Source organism: Terrapene carolina, unplaced genomic scaffold (genome assembly GCF_002925995.2).
Source record: "Terrapene carolina triunguis isolate 2854851 unplaced genomic scaffold, T_m_triunguis-2.0 Scaffold93, whole genome shotgun sequence".
Lineage (NCBI taxonomy): Eukaryota > Metazoa > Chordata > Testudines > Emydidae > Terrapene > Terrapene triunguis.
In genome coordinates this window covers 7663363-7681429 of record NW_020664444.1, presented here as the reverse complement: position 1 = coordinate 7681429, position 18067 = coordinate 7663363, and the positions used below count along the sequence as shown (strand labels likewise).

Here is an 18067-nt window from a genome sequence, read left to right as displayed (position 1 = left end):
CGAAAACTTCCCAGAGTTAATTCCTGTTTGAACTAGAGCCTAGATTTTCTAACTGGAGGGCGTGCCCCTTGCTTATCAGGAGGGCGCGGGTGAAATAGAACAATCCCACGTCCTTCCTACTTTCCAGGAAGAAGAAGCTGGTTGAGACAGCGCCTCTCTGGAGGCAGGTGCAGCGGCAGTAGCTGGCACACAAGGGAAGCGATTACTGGTGTGGGAGTGGGGCGTGGGTTGGGGGGCAGGATTTGGATTTGGAGAGCGAGCCTGCTTCTGCAGTGCCTGTTGCTGCCCCCGCACTGCATCACACCCTACATGTGCTCTGAATGCTGGGCTGGTGGCAGTGGTGCAGGGACTGGAGTCCAGGCGACCGTGGCAGCAGCAGCAGCATGGAGGAAGCAGCTGAAGCCAGTGAGTGGACTCAGTAGGGATCGCAGCCCAGCTGTGGGGGGAGAGGGGCTTGCTGGGGCTGCAGGCTAGAAGAGTGGGGAGGGGGAGAGTAAAGCAAGTGGCTTGGGGAGGGAGGATAAATTGGGGGGCACACACTGGGACACGAATCTCTGAAGGGGAGTGCAGCAAAAAAAGTTTGGGAACCTGCACCTGATTTCCAGTCGGAATTTGTCTAGCGTTAGCTTCCAGCCATTGGATCACATTATACCTTGTCTGCTTAGCTTGAAGAACCCTCAGTCAAATTCTTAGACTGTGATCAAGTCACTCCTTAACCAAGGACCTCCAGGAGTCCACGTGTATTGGCATATATCCATGGTACCCAATGGGATTGCACTCTGGACTCTAAGCCGAGTTGAGGTGAAGTTGGGCATGTTCTGTGCTATCATTTTCTGGGCTCCCCCACATCCTTTTACAATAGCAGCTAAGCATAAAGCGTTATTACACTAGGAGCTGAGAGTTCAGACAGCATCTTCCATGGCCCTGTGTCCAGCCAAGAGGGGGCAAACTAAAGCAATGCAGATCTAAAAGCCAAGCGCCTCCCAGCCAGCCCAATGACTGGGAATCCTGAATCCAGAGGACACTGAGTTCTGCTGGGAGTGACCTCTTTCCCGGGCTGCCCGTCTTGCTCCTTAGGGAGGACCTTACCGTAGTTCTCTGTTTGTTTGCAGGTGGCTGGAGATGTTGATCGTCTACCCGAGGACAAACAAGCAGAATCAGAAGAAGAAGAGGAAGGTAGAGCCTCCAACCCCGCAGGTAACCCCAGGCAGTGACCCCCTGTCATTCACTGTGACCCAGAGTTCTCTCCAGGGGCTGGATCCCTTGGGACTAGAGTGATGAGCCAGGAATGGTCTCCTCACATTGGCTCTCTCCCAGGGCCGTTGCCGGTCTCCAAGGAAGGGTGGGAACATCTGCCTTGCTAGCCCAGTCGAGATAAGAAATGGGCTTCTGGCCCTTTAGAACACTCCTGTTCCTGGGTGCGCAGAGTAGTCAAGTGGCGCCAGGGCAGCTACCATGGCGTGAATTAATTTCTGGATGTCACTTTCCGAGTTCACTGCTCCTCCCCCCAGCTTCGAAGATGAAAGTGCTGTGTTAGTGCTCATTAGCCTGGCTCTAAAACTCCCCGTAGCAGCCAGTGCTGCAGCAGCTGCGTTAAACCCCTGGCTGCCCCCTCCCCACCCCCCCATCCGGTTTCTCAGATCTGGCTGAGTTACTTTCCCAGAAGGCAAGATGGATGCGTCTTCCCCGCTTTTCCCCTTTCCTCCCAGGCCTGGTTCCTTCTGTGTGTGCTGGCTGAACCGCAAGGGGATGTGCGGGGTTGTATATCTGGGAAGGGTCTGCAGCCAGGAGTAGGGCTGGAAGTGCTTGGGTTTAGGTAGGTGCATAAGGAAGAGGGTGTGGCGTGGTGGGAAGCTCGCCACTTCTCCAGATACCTTCGCTAACACACAGGCCGGCTCCACAGCCAATTGCAAAGCTTTGAACAGTATCCTTGGGGCTCAGGGGCACGTGTGCAGAGGGGGAGGGAGGATGGGAAGAGGAGGAAGCGATCCTGGCTGCTCACAGCCCTGGTAGGGTCCGGGAAGAAATTCCACAGGGCTCCAGTTTCCCTGCATGAGATGACCCCGGAGATAACTGGAATGAAAGGAAAATAATGAAGGCCAAGGCTGAGCTGGGAGTTTCGGGGGCTGGAGCTGTGCTCTCCAGGGACCCAGCGACAGCTCTGCGCTCGCATTGACTATAAATGGTAAAAGCTGGGGCTGCCCATGACCCACGCGTTCCTGCCCATGTCTCCCACATGGACGGAGTAGGGGAGAAATCCACAGGTTCGGAATCCCACCCCTAGGCTGGAATAATCTCTCCTCTCAGGGGCTGCAAACAGCCTTGACCCATGTGAGTGTGTCCTGGAGCTGTTGGCCAGCAGGGCAGAGGTGGTTGGACTGGAGGAATTCACCCAGCAGGCCTGGACACTCACAGATGGTTACCTGGTTACTTGGGAGCTGTCGGTTGGAAAATAAGCCCAGCCCTTCCCCCTCTTTCCTCCTCCCCGCTCCCTCCCCCAGCGTGAGCCATTTGTTTTCTCCTGCAATTCCCATATAAGGGTCAGGTCTGGGCACCTGAGGAGAGCTGGGTGTGGCTCCACATGGAACACCTGTGGATTGTCCCCAGCAGCTCAGGAGTGAGAGGGAGCAGAGTTGTGGCTTCCTCAGCTCCCACCCGAGGACCTCTGAGGGGTACGGGGTGGGAGGAAGAAGGGGATCTACTCTTTACATAGATTATCTGTGGCCAGTTCTCCCCCTCTGCCTCCCTTCCGGAAGTCGCTCCTGCGCCTGATGCTGGGTTGTCTGGGCCACCCCCCTGAAGCATGGTGAGGGCTTGGAACTGGCCACAGGAAAACTTGTGGGGAAATGTTGGCTCCTGAGTGCCATGGATGTGGTGATGCTGTGCTGACAACCATTCTGTCCTGGGGGCTTTCCCCTCTCCCCTAATCAGTGAGAATCAGCAGAGATGCTGACCCCTAGCCCCCCCAGCCGTGAACCCAACCCCAGGCCCCTTTGTGGGGACTCGAACTGGAAGCATGACGCCCCAGTGTGTCGCTTTCAAGGCATTCTGGGAAATTACATCTGGCTGTGCGGGGGCTGCGGCCCAGAAGCTCCCTGCACGTGGGAGCAGGGGGGAAGGAAGGGAATGGTGCTGACTGAGGAAACATTACCCAGCATAAACCCAGCTCCCAGAGCTGCCTGCTTTTGAGGGGGAAAAATGCAGCCAGAATAACATCATTTTGGGTTACGTTTCATCACCATGGCAACCGCTTGGAAACTGTACAGGATCTGAGCTCCTGAGCACCAAATAAGGCAAGTGGCTCTGGAGAGGATGCACCCTGCCCACGCGGAGTCGGTGCAGAAGCCCCAGCTCCCTGGAGGACTGAGCCAGGCTGCCCAGGTGTCCCCAAGGATGGGGTGTGTGGGGGCCCAGTGGGGTGCAACCCCTGTGTCTCGCTGCCTTAGGCACAAGCTCAGGGGCTTAGTGTGGGAATAGAGAACGCCACCATCACCCACAGCAAAATGCCAGAACACAGACCCCCCTGCCCGGATGCCAGCACTGGGTGTGTAGCCCAGGCCAGCTCCCCCGAAGGAGCCAGGTTCGTACTTCAGCTGCCGCTGTACAGAGAGCTCACAATGGATGAGCTCATGTTTTCTATTTATTTCTCTGCTTCAGCTCCCTGGCCCTTGGCTGCTCTCTGAGGTCTTCCCCCAGGCCTCCATGGAATCCCGATTGCTGTCACAGTTGTCCTCTATTAGCTGGTCTCTTCCTCTCCTCTTAGGTTTCATGGAGGAAGGCTGTGTCATGCCCCTACAGCACCCCACTTATCCCTTTGCAGGAGCTCTCAGTGCCCTGAGAATGAGCCTCTTGTCTCTCTTCTAACTCTGCTCCGTCAGAGCTGGTGGTTAATGCTTACCTCTGCTTCTCCCCCACCCCCCTCGCTGCTCTCCACAACAGCCTTTCTCTCTTGAAGGCAGTGAGGTATTGAGCTTGTGTATTTCTGTCCACTCTTATGCCGCGTCCTAGTGTGTGAAGGTAACTGCCCAGAAAACACTGCCGCATGCCACTCAGGGGGGTGGGCTAGGAGGGTGGCACAGAGGTTAATACCCATAATTCAACAGCATCTCTCGTACTCCATTCAGGCCAGGCCCCAGCAGTAAGATCTGTTGGGGCACTTTGCTCTTAGGTCCCCTAAATAAGGGCTCCATCCTGCGTGGTGCTGAGTACCTCCCCATCACAAAGAATGGGAGTCCAGGGCACTGTCCAGATTGGCCCTTGCAAAGTTTAAGAGAAATAAATAGACATAGCGAGACCAATTAATAAACTTCTCCCGCCCTTCATCTTGCAAATCTCTCCACGTTCCTTAAGCAGCCCTGGTGCTGCCCCGGCCCTTGTCTCTGCTTGAGTTGAGCACAGGGGTGGTCTTGGGTTTCCACTCCATGGCATGTCTTAACTGGAAGGCAGCATTGTAACAAAGGACCAGCACCAATGGGGCTGAGACTAGCAACTGATCAAACAGGAATCTTCTCCTTCCTCACCCCATACCTTCCCCCAACCTTGAACCAAACCTTTAGGAAGGAGAATGGAATCTATTTTTATGGTGTAACTTCCACTTTCCAGAGAGCCCTTTGCCTTGCTGGGTCCTAGACCGAAGCAGCTGCCACCCCGGACCTTAGACTTCCAGCTCCTGCTCTTTGAGGCTGGAGGCTTAGCTGGGTTGGACAGCTCAGAGGAGCATCTGAATTCCTGAGCGCTTCTTTGGAGTCAGCATCTGCGTCGGCACTATCCTAGAATTGAGTGCATTTGGCCTAGGCCTGCGTCTGTCCCAAACCTTTGAGGCATGTCTGTAAGAATTCAATTACTGTTCGAGACTGTCCCATACCTCTGTCTGCTCCTTAAATGTACTGTCTGGCTAACAGAGGGACAGTGCTCAGCTCGAAGGCCAGATGTGGCCTGTTGAGTACTAGCCCTGTCAGAGGAATGTAGGAAGGTGGATCAGATATGAGTGCCCTCTAGTCCAGTGTGTCTAACAGTGGCCAGCTTCAGACGGAAGGTGTAAAAACCCCGCATAGCAGCACGAGAACAGTGTTGCTTAACTGCAGGCTCCTACCATGGGCGAACTCAGACCACGTGTGGCTTCTCTGAACCTTTCCCTGAGGGGATAAGCACAGGGCCTGTATTTGAGCTGGGGGTGCCTCTTAACATTTTTATTCTAAAAAATGTATGGAAATGGGCTCAGGCCAGCTGCCTGCCTGGTCTCTTCGTACTGGAACATTTGTGGTCCCTGCGTCGTGGATCCACAGGACTGGTGCTATGACCCCAGCTTTGGAACAGTCTTTGGGAGGACCCCTTCAGTGAGCCAGACCCCCTAGGGGTCTCAAGCTTCCTCCAGGGCAAGCCACATGGCTTCACCCCTCCAAAGGCCAGGCCTCTGGTCCTTCAGCCCTCCTGCTTCACAACATGAGCTCTGTTCAGCAAGTCCAACTGAGGCAGACCCCTGAGGGAGACTTGTACTATCTTAGGAGCAATGCACCTCCGCTGTCAGCATCTGCAGCAGCACTCAGCCGGCGTTGTCAGACAGTTTATTAGTCGCCTGGAACACCGCATAGGAAGACCTTGGTTAGCACAGAGAAAAGAAGGTTACAGCATAGTCCATCCTGGTCAGCACACAGCCCAAAGCCTCGTCCCTCTGACCTCCCTTTGCCTCAGTCCAGGTGTGTCCCCAGCCGACTGCTTCCTGCAGCCAACTTAACTTCCACCTCATACCCCTCCCCCCTGTTGTTCCATAGCTGGGGAGATGCAGGAGTGGGGCTGTGGAGAGGCAGGGAAGTCCATATCTTTTGTGAGTTGTTGGTTGTTAGGTGTCCATGTCCAGGCAATTGGATTTGCTATTGTCTTTTCAAGAGCTCCATTAATATGGGGCCCAAGCCCCAGACAGCTAGGTATCATTCACACCTGTGCGTTAGGCTGGCCAGAGAGCAAACAGACCTCCCCTCCCCCCAAATTAGGTAACTCTGCAGCACATAGGGGAAACCGAGGCACACGTAGGCTTCATACAAATATTACAAAAGATTCCCACTTAGTCACATCCTGTATAGTGTTCTTCTCGACAAAAGAGCAAACCAGTTGCTGTGAAGCAGATGCTTAAAGCTGGGTCACTGGGTGATGCAGGCGAAACCTCAAAGCCAGGAAGCTGAATGAGGAAACTGGGAGCTTTCCATCATAATCAAGGGCTGGAATGGAAGGCAGGAAACTCCATGTGTATCTGTTGCTACAGAGATTTCGTTTGCCAGAACAGCTCCGGCAGGATAGCATTAAGCACCAGCCGGAGCGGGACTTTTTATCTTTACCTTCACGCATTCCTCACTAACTCTACCCGCTTCCCCATCTGCTTTCCTCCTTGTGTCAAATGCAAAGCAGCCACAGCTTCCCATTCTCTTTCTCCTTCTCCCCAAAGCAGCCTGGAAATGATCTGATCCCAGCCTCACGCTCTGGCCACGCAGCACCGGAGCGGTTAGAGTGGTTCAGGCCACCGCGCCAGAAGCCTGTCACCACAAACTCGGTGCGGCTTGTCAAAGGGGGTGGAGAGACAGTTACCAGAAAAGAAATCCCTTTGAAAGGGCTTCTATTGAACTTGGCTGCCTGTCAAGCCTCTCTCCTTTTGCAGGAAAAGAGCCTTTTGAAAATAAAAAATACCCCTAATCCAGCAGCAAATATTGTCTGCAGCAGCACTGGCCGCTGTGGTCACTTTCATGATCTGTTTTCCGTTTACCTGCAAACACTTCTAGGTGGCTGGAAAACATCATTGATTTTTAAGCCGGAAGGGACCACTTCCATGGAAAACTGTCTTCTGTTTTCAGCTCTTGTTCTCATGGCTTCATCTCATTGTAAAAATGTGAAAATTGTCATTATCTCCGCTCTTTCCCAGACAGAAACCATATCAAGGCAGGGGTCAGTGGATGGCGCTGTTAAATGTAGTGTTTTTTTCTTCGCATGTGAGCATCTTTTTAATCTCAGAAGGAAATGCAGGCAGGTGGCTAGTTTTCTGATGTTTTTCCGAGGGGGGGAGGGGGGCGTGACAAGCAGCAAGGGACCTTGCTCTCTGCCTTAATCTCTCTAACTGGAGTCAGTTCTTGGTGCAGAATTGCTCCCTGGAAACGAGGACATTGGTATTTGGGCGGAGATCCCTGAAAGAAGGGATTGGACTCCGTGCAATTTATCGCCACCACTGTTCCAGGACTTCTCTTTGTGTGCTGCACTGATTTCAGCTCCCACTGAAAGCTGGTCTCCAAGGCCCAGGCTTCAGCTACAACTCGGCAAAGGGGTGACAATATAATACAAAATTTGAACAGCTAAAGAAACGGAAAGAAGCAGACTTGCCTACTTGCCTAGGCAGTGCTGCTTTGCTCAACTGTGTCCTTCTCAATCTTTCTCTCTCTCTCTGTCTGGATATATGTGCGTACGTATTCATTAATACATATAGATGGAGTAAAGTTTCAAAGGAGATTAGTAACTTTGAGTGCCCAGTTGGAGACATCTTAAAGGACCTTCAGAAGATGGGTTGAGTTTTCACTCTCTGAAAATAACCCATTAAAATATCTCAGGTGTCTAAAAATTGAGGCAATTCCTAGTTGTCCTCGAAAATGTGGGCATATGCGTGTATTGGTGTATTTATAATATATTCATGTGAGAGCAGGAGACCAGATTCTTTTCTATATATAAAATCACCAGAGCATCTAAGGGCCTGAGCCTACAAACACTTATTTCTTCTTCATAACACACACAGTCCTCTTGACTGCCGTGGGATAACTCTCAGCAGCAAGCACTGTGCTTGGGTAGCCAGTAAGTTTATAGGTTTACAGGCCCATTGTGCCTAATACAGTAGTTAAGATTCACCTTGATTTGCCCATCGTGTGTCAAGTGGTCGAGAGACATTGGGAAGGGCTGTCACAATTTCCTTAAATATTATTTCTGGCTGTGGTTAATTTATCACTGGTTTGTTCTGACAAGTACCCAGTGGCTTTAAGAAAAATTCTAAAAAATTCCCTAATTAATAGAACTGAACTTTACTCCAGCTGTGAAAGTCCCCATCCTGTCTCATGCATTAACCTGCTAAACTGTCCTTCCTTCATCACAAACTAAGTCAGTGGACCGGGCTTCCTGTTGCAAGGGTACTGAGTAAAATGGCAACTGTCGCTGATTTATGTTAGGGCCAGTCGTACTTAGAGATGCATTTAAAATAACTAGTATTTCCTTAATTGCATTTTAAATTGTGTTAAATAGCTCTTCTGTTTTTAAAGTAAATGTCCATTTAGCCATCTCAGGCGTTAAGGCATTGCATTTTTTCTTTATTTGCGGCTCGTTGCAAACCAGACCAGACAAACGATGACTGCAACTGTTTAACAGTAGGGAATGAATTCCTCTAGTTTAATTATTTTTTGAAGCCATTGCACAAAAAATGTTTTCTGATGTGAGCAAATTCAGTTTATTGGCTGGCAGATGAAAGCAGAGGAGAGAGGCCTAGGGGGTCATGGGACATATGTTAAGGGCAGCCGGGTTTAAGAGCAAGACTGTCAATGTCAGGAGACTGAGGGAAATAAGTGTGTGTGTGTGTGTGTGTACACAGAGGGAAGGGGATTTGGTTGTGTGTGTACACACACAGAGGGAAAGAGATTTGGTTTATTTGCTTCATGGAGCATCACCTGTCAGGTGTGCTCTGTAGAGGTTGCACTGTTGGTGCCACACCTGGGGTGTGTAAGGCAGTGAGAAGACTCCCATTGCATGAGCATGAAATCTAGCAGCTGAACTGATTTACTGTCTGTTTCTTGGCTGGAGGCAGAAGGCTAGGGTAGGGATCGTGGGGGATATCAGATTGATAGATATAGGTGGGCAGAAGGCCTTGAAGTCAAAAACAAAATGGAAGATCTCATGGATCTGTGTAGGATTGCTGTGACGGGGGCTTGTCAATCCAGCAGTCAAAGCCACACACCTGCTATGCTGCAGCGACAGCATGCAGGTGAGGAGAAGGGCTCAGATGTTCCCCGCTGCTGACAGTCGGAAGCCCTTCCGGATACTGACTTAGCCCATATGCCACCTACCGGGGGTTCTGTGGCTTGTTGGTAGAAATGGACAGCACCTTGCAAAAGTGAAGGTGAGGAGCTGCTGTTTAAAAATGGGTGTAAACCAGAGGAAAAAGGCATGTGACATTTCCGCCTGCAGCCCCGTCTCTGGGCTCCCAGGCAGTAATGCTGTGAAGCCGCTAATCTCTCTCTCAGCAGGAAGTGCGGCTTGGGGCTGGTAGCTGGGCAGGAAATAGCTGGGAAACCAGGCTAGAGGGTGGGACTTGCATTATCTGAAAAATAACCCCTGTTCTAACTGTAAAATATACTCGGGGTGTGTGTGTGTGTGTGTGCAACTCAGGTGTTCCTCTAACCCCTTCTCGCCCTTAAAGTATAATCTGCTTTCTAGTCACATAAAGCCCTTCTTTGTCTAAACCAGCGGAGCCCTTTGGGAGGAACCCCGGGAGGTAGGCTGTGCTCATTGTTTCTAGCCAGGGGAATTTGTCAGGTAATTGTTGTCTTCTTGCAAATGGAACCTTGTTGAAATGTGACTCGATGGGCTCTAGAAGTCCTGTCTCTAAGAAGGTCTTCTGGGCAAGAGTTCAACACACGCGGAGCCTTGGCTCAAGGACATCCTCCACATCCCCTGTTGATGGACCGGGCGAGGGCAGCTTCGCCAATGGGTGGGCATGTTTGTCAGACGAGAGCTCTCACTCTTGTCCGTGCTTCCGAAGATCCAAGGCCTGGCTGGGCTTCAAAGCTTCCCCTCTTGGCGAGGTTCGCTGCTCTCTCGGGTGCTGACAGTTTGTGAAACGTTGCTTTGAGGGGAAAGCCACGCTCCAGGCCGAAGAATGCAGAGCCCGGTGCGGCCTTCCACTTGAAGTGGTGTCCAGGGCCAGCTGTTCCTTGCCATCCTGATGGAAATGATTCGCAGCTGAAGTTGATCTTTCCAGTCCTCAGAAGATATGAGAGAGAGGGGAGGGGGTGGAGGTGTACCTTTCGTGGATGTGAGGATGCTTCAGAGTAAACGTTTGTGGAGGGATCAAAGCAGGTAGCCCATATGTTAAATGTCACAGAATACAATAAAAATCCATCAAGGGTTTTTAGAATGCATGTTCAATGCCCTGGTTGGCCAAAATATCCCATCTCCCACCTCCTGCCCCAGAGGTGGTTGCATTGCTGGATTTCTGTGTGTGTAGTTGTGATCCTTGGGGAAGAAAGTGTTATAATAATAATCTCGTAAGATCCTCCACCAACGAGACATCTTAGACATATACTGCCGTGTAAGTGTTTATAACTCCTATTGGTCTGTACTGAGGTGGTTCTGTGGCAAGTGATAGCACCGGCCTTTCACAAGCATTCTTGTCCTTGATTGGGTCAAAATGAAGTGAGTTTGCTAGGTCTCAGTAGCCCCTCAAGGAAGCTGATCCCCATAGATTAGAATCTATTTCAGCGTGATCTTTCTCTATCTCAAATGTGTGTACTGTGCTCATTGGTCTGGTGACGGCATGCCTCAGACGCACCAGACCTACAGCACGCCTACTTGGGAAAGGGCCAGCAGCAGGCATCACGGTCAGAGCTGGCGTTTATTGGCTGAGCTGTAAGGCTTGGTTAATCCATGGTTTCATGAGCGGGAACTTTACACAAGTGAATAGTTAAAAGCGCTGGTATTGTGCTGCGTTCTGTCTGCCGAACTGGGAGGGGCAGTTCCTACTGGAAAACAAAGCACAGCAAAGCAAAGAGGCCCCTACCATGTATATCTGCTTCTTCTCAGGGTCAGTAGGTTTCCTTCATTTGTGAGCTTACCTTTGCTCTGGTTTCTTTCTCCAGCTGGACAGAGAGGGAGATGTGGGCCATTTTTGGATCCCTCCCTCAGGAGAGCATATTAAAGACATTTCCTTTTTTCTTTGTAAGAGCGGTGCTTAACCGCCTTGCTTAAGGAAGTCCTGAATTAGCCTGTTCCGCTTGGGAGAAGCACTTAGACCTGCCAGCATTTGAAATGTATAAATCAGATCATTCAGGGAAGGGAAATACACACACCCCTTTGTAAGTGCATCGAAATGCCATGTGGCCTAAGAGGTTGGGGTAAAGTGGTCCATGTGTCTCCAGATAAGGACCTACCTGCTATGGTAAGTCGGGATGACTGGCGCTAGGACGTAGAGAATGTGCAGTGATACCCAGTGCCTTTTTCCTGTTCTCTTTAGGAACCTGGCCCCGCTAAGATGGCTGTGACCAGTAGCAACATTCCTAATGCAGAGAAGGTCCCCACTACCAAGTCCACCCTCTGGCAAGAAGAAATGAGGGGCAAAGATCAACCAGATGGGAACAGTAGCATCAGCCCAGCCCAGAGCCCCATGCAGAGTCAGGCCATGCCTGCCAGCTCCTTGAAGGAACCTGTGTTGGAAAGCAAAGAAGGTAAGGACCAGAGGGACGCTGGCACTGGTTCCTGTTTGCTGTGTAGTGACTGGAGCAGGGCCTGGAAGATGAGACTCTTACGGCTTGATGCTCAGAAACTGCTGAGCACCTGCAACTTCAGGAAGTCCATGGGAGCAGTGAGCAATGTCACTTCCTGGCTCTGCCATTGCCCCAATAGATTATGTTGGTCAAATCCCCCCAAACACTTCTGTGCGTCAACTTACCTCTCTGAAAGGTGGATCTAATACCTTACCTACCTCACAGGGATGTTGTGAAGCCTACTGTTTGTAAAGTGCTTTGATATCCTCTGATGGAAGGTGCTTTCAAAGTGCAAAATGCTATTATTAATGGCCGAGTAACCCCAAGTTGTTACTAGGATTGGAAGGTTTTCCTGCAGCAGTTTGGTTTGATTACATAGCTGTCTTGACTGGAGTGGTGTGGCTCTCTTAATGGGACCTAGTCAAAAAGTTTGGTCTAAACTTGCTTTTATTTAAAAACATGAATAGAAATGGTTTCTTGTCTGTGTAGTAGTAGTAGTAGTAGTATTTATTATTTTAAACAAATGTAACGGTTCCCCTACTGGTTTGGAAACCCAACTACCTGTTAGTACCCAAGATCCCACAACTGCCATAGAGAAACAGAAGGAAACTGCCCTGTTGATGAAGGTGATATTATTTACATTAAGGCAGTGCCTGGGTAGGCACAGTCATGGACTAGGGCTGATTTCATTGTCCTGAACCTTTATACTAGCCACTGAGTGATTCCCAAACTTTTCACTAAGGCAGCCCACCAACTGCATTTTGTCTTAATTTTTGCAACCCACCCAGGGTCCTGATGCATGGGGAGCAAGGAGGCAAAATCAGAGGCCAGCTTCCTTTGCTGCCGGCTCCGCCTCGCCCCACGAATGGGGCACCGACCACCCACAGCAACCCTCTCAGCCCAGTTCCATGGGACAGAAGCACTCGCTGCAGGATGAGTGTGGGATGGGCTCGCTATCCAACACCCCCCTGCCCCCAATGGTCTCCTCTCTGGACTGGGCCCGTGACCTATCCCAGCTTTCCAGTTGGTTGCAGCCTACCCTTTGGGAAATAGTGCCCTAATGGATACAGAGAGGCACTTGCCTACAGTTGGTCCTGTTTTATTGCCAAGCACTGAGGCGCTGCTTCCTCCTCCCAACCCTATATCAGGGCAGCTGTTTACATTTTGTCTCCTCTGATTAGTCCATGGAAGCCTCCGGAGTCTGCTGTATTGTTCTAAACGAAACAATAGAGGCCCGGGCTTTCTTCCTGCTTTGTGTTATGTGTTCCCCTTGGATAAATCGGGGGCGGAGGGGAAGGCTGAGTTTGTTGCATGTTCTGAGCGGCTAGCTAAAACGATTGCTTTCCTCCTTGCTCTCTTGGGATTAGCTAATGGAAGAAGACTGCTCCCTTTGCGTCTCTCTGATTTAGCTGGTGTCAGCAAAGCCCTGGTTTTGATGAATCAATAGGCTTTTGCCCTTGACACCTTGGGATGTGGCCATGGGCAGGAGGGTGTGTGTGTGTGTGTGTGTGTGTGTGTGTGTGTTACCTCCACAGATGCTGCTTTTCGGTCACTTGTTTTTTGGCTGGAGAAAACAAAATAATTTACCATCCAGCTTATGATCTTCAGAATGGATGGGAAAGTCGCTGCTGGATGTAGACCTCTCTGCTGCCTCCCCTTCTTCCCTGCATGCGTGTGTGTATACAGTCACACTTACCTACCTACCAACCAATCAACCAGCAGGTCAAGTCTGCCTGGAACAGAACGATTTTCTCCACATTCCAAACTTACATATGGAGAATCTTCTAGAGGCCAACAATTCAGGAAGTGCAGTGGTGATTAGATGCAGGTTATTTTGGCCCTTGAAAACAAATGCTCGTGCACAATTTGGTGGTGGTGTGAATGCAAAACGGGAATTGTTCCTTGTGCCCTCTGTAGCAAGAGCAGTGTGAAGGGATTCCCCTTTCCTTAATGCCTTTGTCTGTGCTGGCGTGGAGGCTGGTGGTCACTAACTCACTCTGGCAAAAGAATGCACACAGCTGTTTTTCATCTTGCAATGAGGCCTCAATGCTCTCCTAGCACCCCATTTTTTCTGTGGAGGAAGAAATAGAGCTGCTGATGGAGCCATGCTTCCTCCAGCTATTAACGCACCTTCCCCTCTCTTTTTTCCCTCTCCTGACCTTTTTTTTTTTTTTTTTTTAAATGAAGATATGCCTATCTCATAGAACTGGAAGGGACCCCAAAAGGTCGAGTCCAGCCCCCTGCCTTCACTAGCAGAACCAAGTACTGATTTTGCCCCAGATCCCTAAGTGGCCCCCTCAAGGATTGAACTCACAACCTTGGGTTTAGCAGGCCAATGCTCAAACCACTGAGCGCTCGTGCTCTCTCTCTCGCTCTCTCTCTCTTTTAACTGGAATCAGACACCATCAAAGTTGATTTTACTTGTGATTAGGCAATGCATTGGTGTTTGCTGGCTGAACCTCTGAGCTTCCTTCTAATATATGCAGGTACAACGTGTTGAGAGGAAGCCTCCTCTTTGCGTCTTAACAAAGCACCCGCTCTTCCCTGTTGTTGTGTCCCTCCTCCCAGACTCTGTGGAGACAGAGTGGGTCAGATCATTGCGTGCTTGGACTCAAAGAAATAAGGGGAGACTTTATTGGCCCTTCTGCAGTATGGCTGCTCCTGACCAGATGTGAGAAGCTGGCTGGGCACCTGATGGCATTCTGCTAGCTACATTCCCACCTGTTGTGGAAGCCCCTGTTGTCATTGTCCAGTTTTTCCCTCTGTAAATAAGTCTCAAGCACCCATCCCATCCTATGTCTATTGGAGCTTTGCATGTGGCACCTATAGCAGGCTGCTCAGTAATCCAAGTGTGAAATGCTAATGATTGGTGGGTCCTAGTCCACCTCCTAGCAGGTCAGTCTCCACATCACAAGAAACCTGTTCTTATCATCACTCTTTCTGGTAGTTCTGGGCACAAAAGCCAAAGATGCAATTGATCCTGAAACTGAACTTCCGGTTTCCCTCCAGAGGTGGGTCTTCCAGGTCAGGTTTGGGTCTGGGTCCATAGGCACTGTAATGCTGGAAATCGTATGCAGATGTTTCCCGTCCTGCGGAGGCAAGGCAGTTTGCGTTAAAATCCCCTTTTATACAAATGGAGGGGAGGCGAAATCAAGTTTGGAACCAAGCATAGTAACCTCCACCCAACTCCTTCCCCTTGTTTTCTGTTCCATTTCTTAGATGAGAGCTCCATGAATGGCGACCGGATAGACTGTGGGCGGAAGGCGCGTGTTGAGAGCGGTTACTTTTCCTTGGAGAAGACCAAGCAAGACTCGAAGTTGGAAGAGCAGCAGCTGCCACCTCCACCGTCCCCTCCCAGCCCCAGCACCCCGAACAACAGGTACAGTTACCCCAAATCACCCTCCCAGGAGCACAGCCACCCCTTTCCTTCCCCAGGTACCAGCTCAAACAACCGAATGGTTTCCAGCTTCTCACTGAACTCCCTGGATTCAAAGAGTATTTACCCCACGTACAAGGACTCCAGCAGCAGAGACGGGGGAAGGGGAGCAGAAAGAACGGACCTCTCCCTTTCCTTCAAAGCCAGTCGGCAGTACGCCACCCTGGCCGATGTTCCCAAGGCCATTAGGATCAGTAACCGGGAGGCCTTCCAGGTGGAGAGGAAACGGCTGGAGCAGAGGACCCGGGCCCGCAGCCCTGGAAGGGAAGAGGTGGCCCGGCTCTTTGGCAACGAGAGACGGTAAGGGACCCATGGCTGTTCTGTTTCTTAACTCTTTTGACCGTGACCACATGGTGGTGGTTGCTCTGTTAGTAAAGCAGCGGCTGCTGGGACTGACATGTTCCTTCACAGCCCATTGTAGAGGAAATGCTTTATTTGGACGATTATAGTCCTGAGCCCTCCTCTCTTAAACCAGGTATTTAACTGGTGAGCGTCTCTCCTCCTTTGAATCTATTAAATGGACTGGGAGGGAATCCTGATAGAGCCATGCCACTTTTTTATGGATCCGATGGCGTGGGGTCATCCACCCTTAACAGCTCTCTCTTGTCGCGCATCCCCAGCCAAAGGAATTTGAGTGAACTCCCAGCTGCCCAAAGCCAGTGCAGAGAGATCCCTCAAATTTGTACCCAGGCCATCTTCCTGAGTCTCCATTATTTTCCAGACTCCCCTTCACTCTAACTTTATATACAAGTCATTCCTGTAGCCACTGGGACGTGCTCCTGAAGTGGGCATAGCTAGGACATCCACTCCATATTAACCAGCGAAGGATGTGATCCCCACCAGTGCCAGTGTGTGTTAGCCCAGGTCACCCATGGTTCTCGGATGATCCTTCTCTTGGGGTAGTAGGCTGGACCTTCCTCCAGTAAGCTGCCATGTGTTGCTCTGTAGTACCGCCCTTCTCCTTCTCCACCCTAGCTCAAGTGCATGGTGGCAGCTGGCACCATTAATTAGGGTATTTCTATAAACTGTGTTGGGGCCATGTGTGTTATGCAATGGTCTGATGAGCTAAGAGAGGTTTCAAAGTGTCACAGTGTTAATCTTGGAGACGGGAGTTGGCTGCCACCGATGCAGAACTGAGCGGGTGGAAAAACAGCTTAGTGCAGAAGGCTTTACGTCCAGTGCACACGCTCGTTTTTTCTGGGTTTTAGGAGGCCCAGTGGGGAGGGAGGATAGATTTAACTTGCCCTGAAAAAGCCCCATTTATGTGATGACTGTAGAGTAAGCCATGAGACAAGGGCACTGGATTAGAGGGCTGTTTGTCGTCTGATTCGCTTGCACTTGGGTTCCTGCAGGCATGTTCGCTCTAGCATGATGTCACCAAGCACTTGTGGTTTGCTTTTCACATCCCCTGGAGGACTGTTTTCACGCTGGCCCACAATTAATGCAGGCATGAAGCTGCTATTGCACAAGCAACACCGCTTTGCACTCGTGTTTGTTCCACTCATTTAAATTTGCAACTGAACCGTATGTGTGTCTAACCTGTACTCACCCAAGCAGTGTGTAGCTTCGCTGCCTGGCTGCAATCTGGGGTGGAGGACGGGACTCAGAGACCGCAATATCTTGGCTTTCTTCTCCCACCTGAGGATAGAGTCCTTTCTGGGTCTGGCAAAAAGGATGCAGTGCTTGCCTCCTGGAGACCCCATCCTGTTACACTGGGTGGAGAAAGAACAGTAATTCTTGGTTTGTGAATTGTAACATATTGGCTCAAGTGTGTGTGTGATCATGTCACCTGCTAGTGGTTGGCTTATAGCAGTGGCTCTCAACCTTTCCAAACTACTGTATCCCTTTCAGGAGTCTGATTTGTCTTGTGTACCCCAAGTTTCACTTCATTTAAAAACTACTTGTTTACAAAATCAGACATAAAACACAACCGTGTCACAGCATGCTATTCCTGCAAAACGTCTTACTTTCTCATTTTACCATATAATTATAAAATAAATTGATTGGAATATAAATACTATACTTACATTTCAGTTTATAGAGCAATATAAACAAGCCAGTGTCTGTATGAAATTTTAGTTTGTACTGACTTCGCTAGTGCTTTTTGTGTAGCCTGTTGTAAAACTAGGCAAATATCTAGATGATTTGCTGTGCCCCCTGGAAGACCTCAGCGTACCCCCAGGGGTACACGTACCCCTGGTTGAGAACCACTGGCTTACAGAATATTAAAAGGTCTACTACTACTGCCAGCTTAATAGTTCAGGTACTAGAGGCTTGTGTGTTCTTTTGGCGCTGAAACTCCTGAGTCCTAGCCCCAATGTGATGCTGTATAGCTGAAAGCAGTGATAAATACGTGCAACTCCTGGATTCAATAGCTTTTTAGAGGGGTTACTTCTGAGCAGCTAGTAGTGCCAGTTGGGGCACTAGTGTGCAAATGCGTGTCCAAACTGGGGCATAGGGAGAGGGCATGGAATATCTGATGAGGGAGACAGGCATACAGATAACAGATACCTGGGAGAAGAAGGATCTCAGAGCTTCTGCTAGATATTGTCCTTTTTTATTTCATCTCTGCTGATTTCTGGTTGGTGGGGTGGGTTCCTCCTCCTCCCAGAGGCCACTGCACTCAGCCCCTTTGTTTCCCGGGCTCCTGAGGCTATTATACAGGAGCAGGCGATTGGATTTTATTGCTGTGTCAACACTGGTGAAAACTCTCCTCCGTTATGTCTAGTCGACTTACGGCCGTTATTTGAAGCGACTTTGCTCTGCCTAGGGCGTGGGGGCAGATGAATGTCTCCTGTGCTTTTGCTTTTATTTATGTATTTTAAAAAAAAAACATGCTTTAATAAACTCCCATCAGCGCAGTGGCCGTGACAAGGGTGGGTGTCTTTTGTTTGATTTCTGAGGCTGCTGGAAAAAGATTTAAAATAAACAAGTCTTTTTTGCATTGTCGCTCACCATAATTCAGAGGCTGGTGGGCTAATGTCCTGTCAAGCCAGCCTACATTTTGCCATTACACAGATTGTGACAATAGCTCACTCAGAAGGGCTTTCTGTGATCAACCTTCCCCACACACCCCTCCCAATGTCCCTACAATTGTTTCCCTTTCCTCCCTGCCTGCAGTCAGGGCTGGAAGAGG

The 18067-nt window shown here is 50.2% G+C and overlaps 1 protein-coding gene across 3 annotated transcripts in view; it reads left to right on the top strand.

Annotated features, from left to right (window-relative positions):
* Positions 1-18067, top strand: part of MPRIP (myosin phosphatase Rho interacting protein) — a 167462-nt gene that overhangs the window by 95777 nt on the left and 53618 nt on the right. For 2 of the 3 annotated variants that reach the window (XM_026650579.2, XM_026650580.2), the window contains exons 5-7: positions 1113-1197; positions 11246-11456; positions 14715-14874. In XM_026650579.2, the coding sequence (XP_026506364.1) occupies positions 1113-1197; positions 11246-11456; positions 14715-14874 (456 nt within the window). Of the gene's footprint in view, positions 1-1112; positions 1198-11245; positions 11457-14714; positions 15232-18067 lie in introns of all 3 variants that reach the window. The other variant, XM_026650578.2, reaches the window with a different exon arrangement.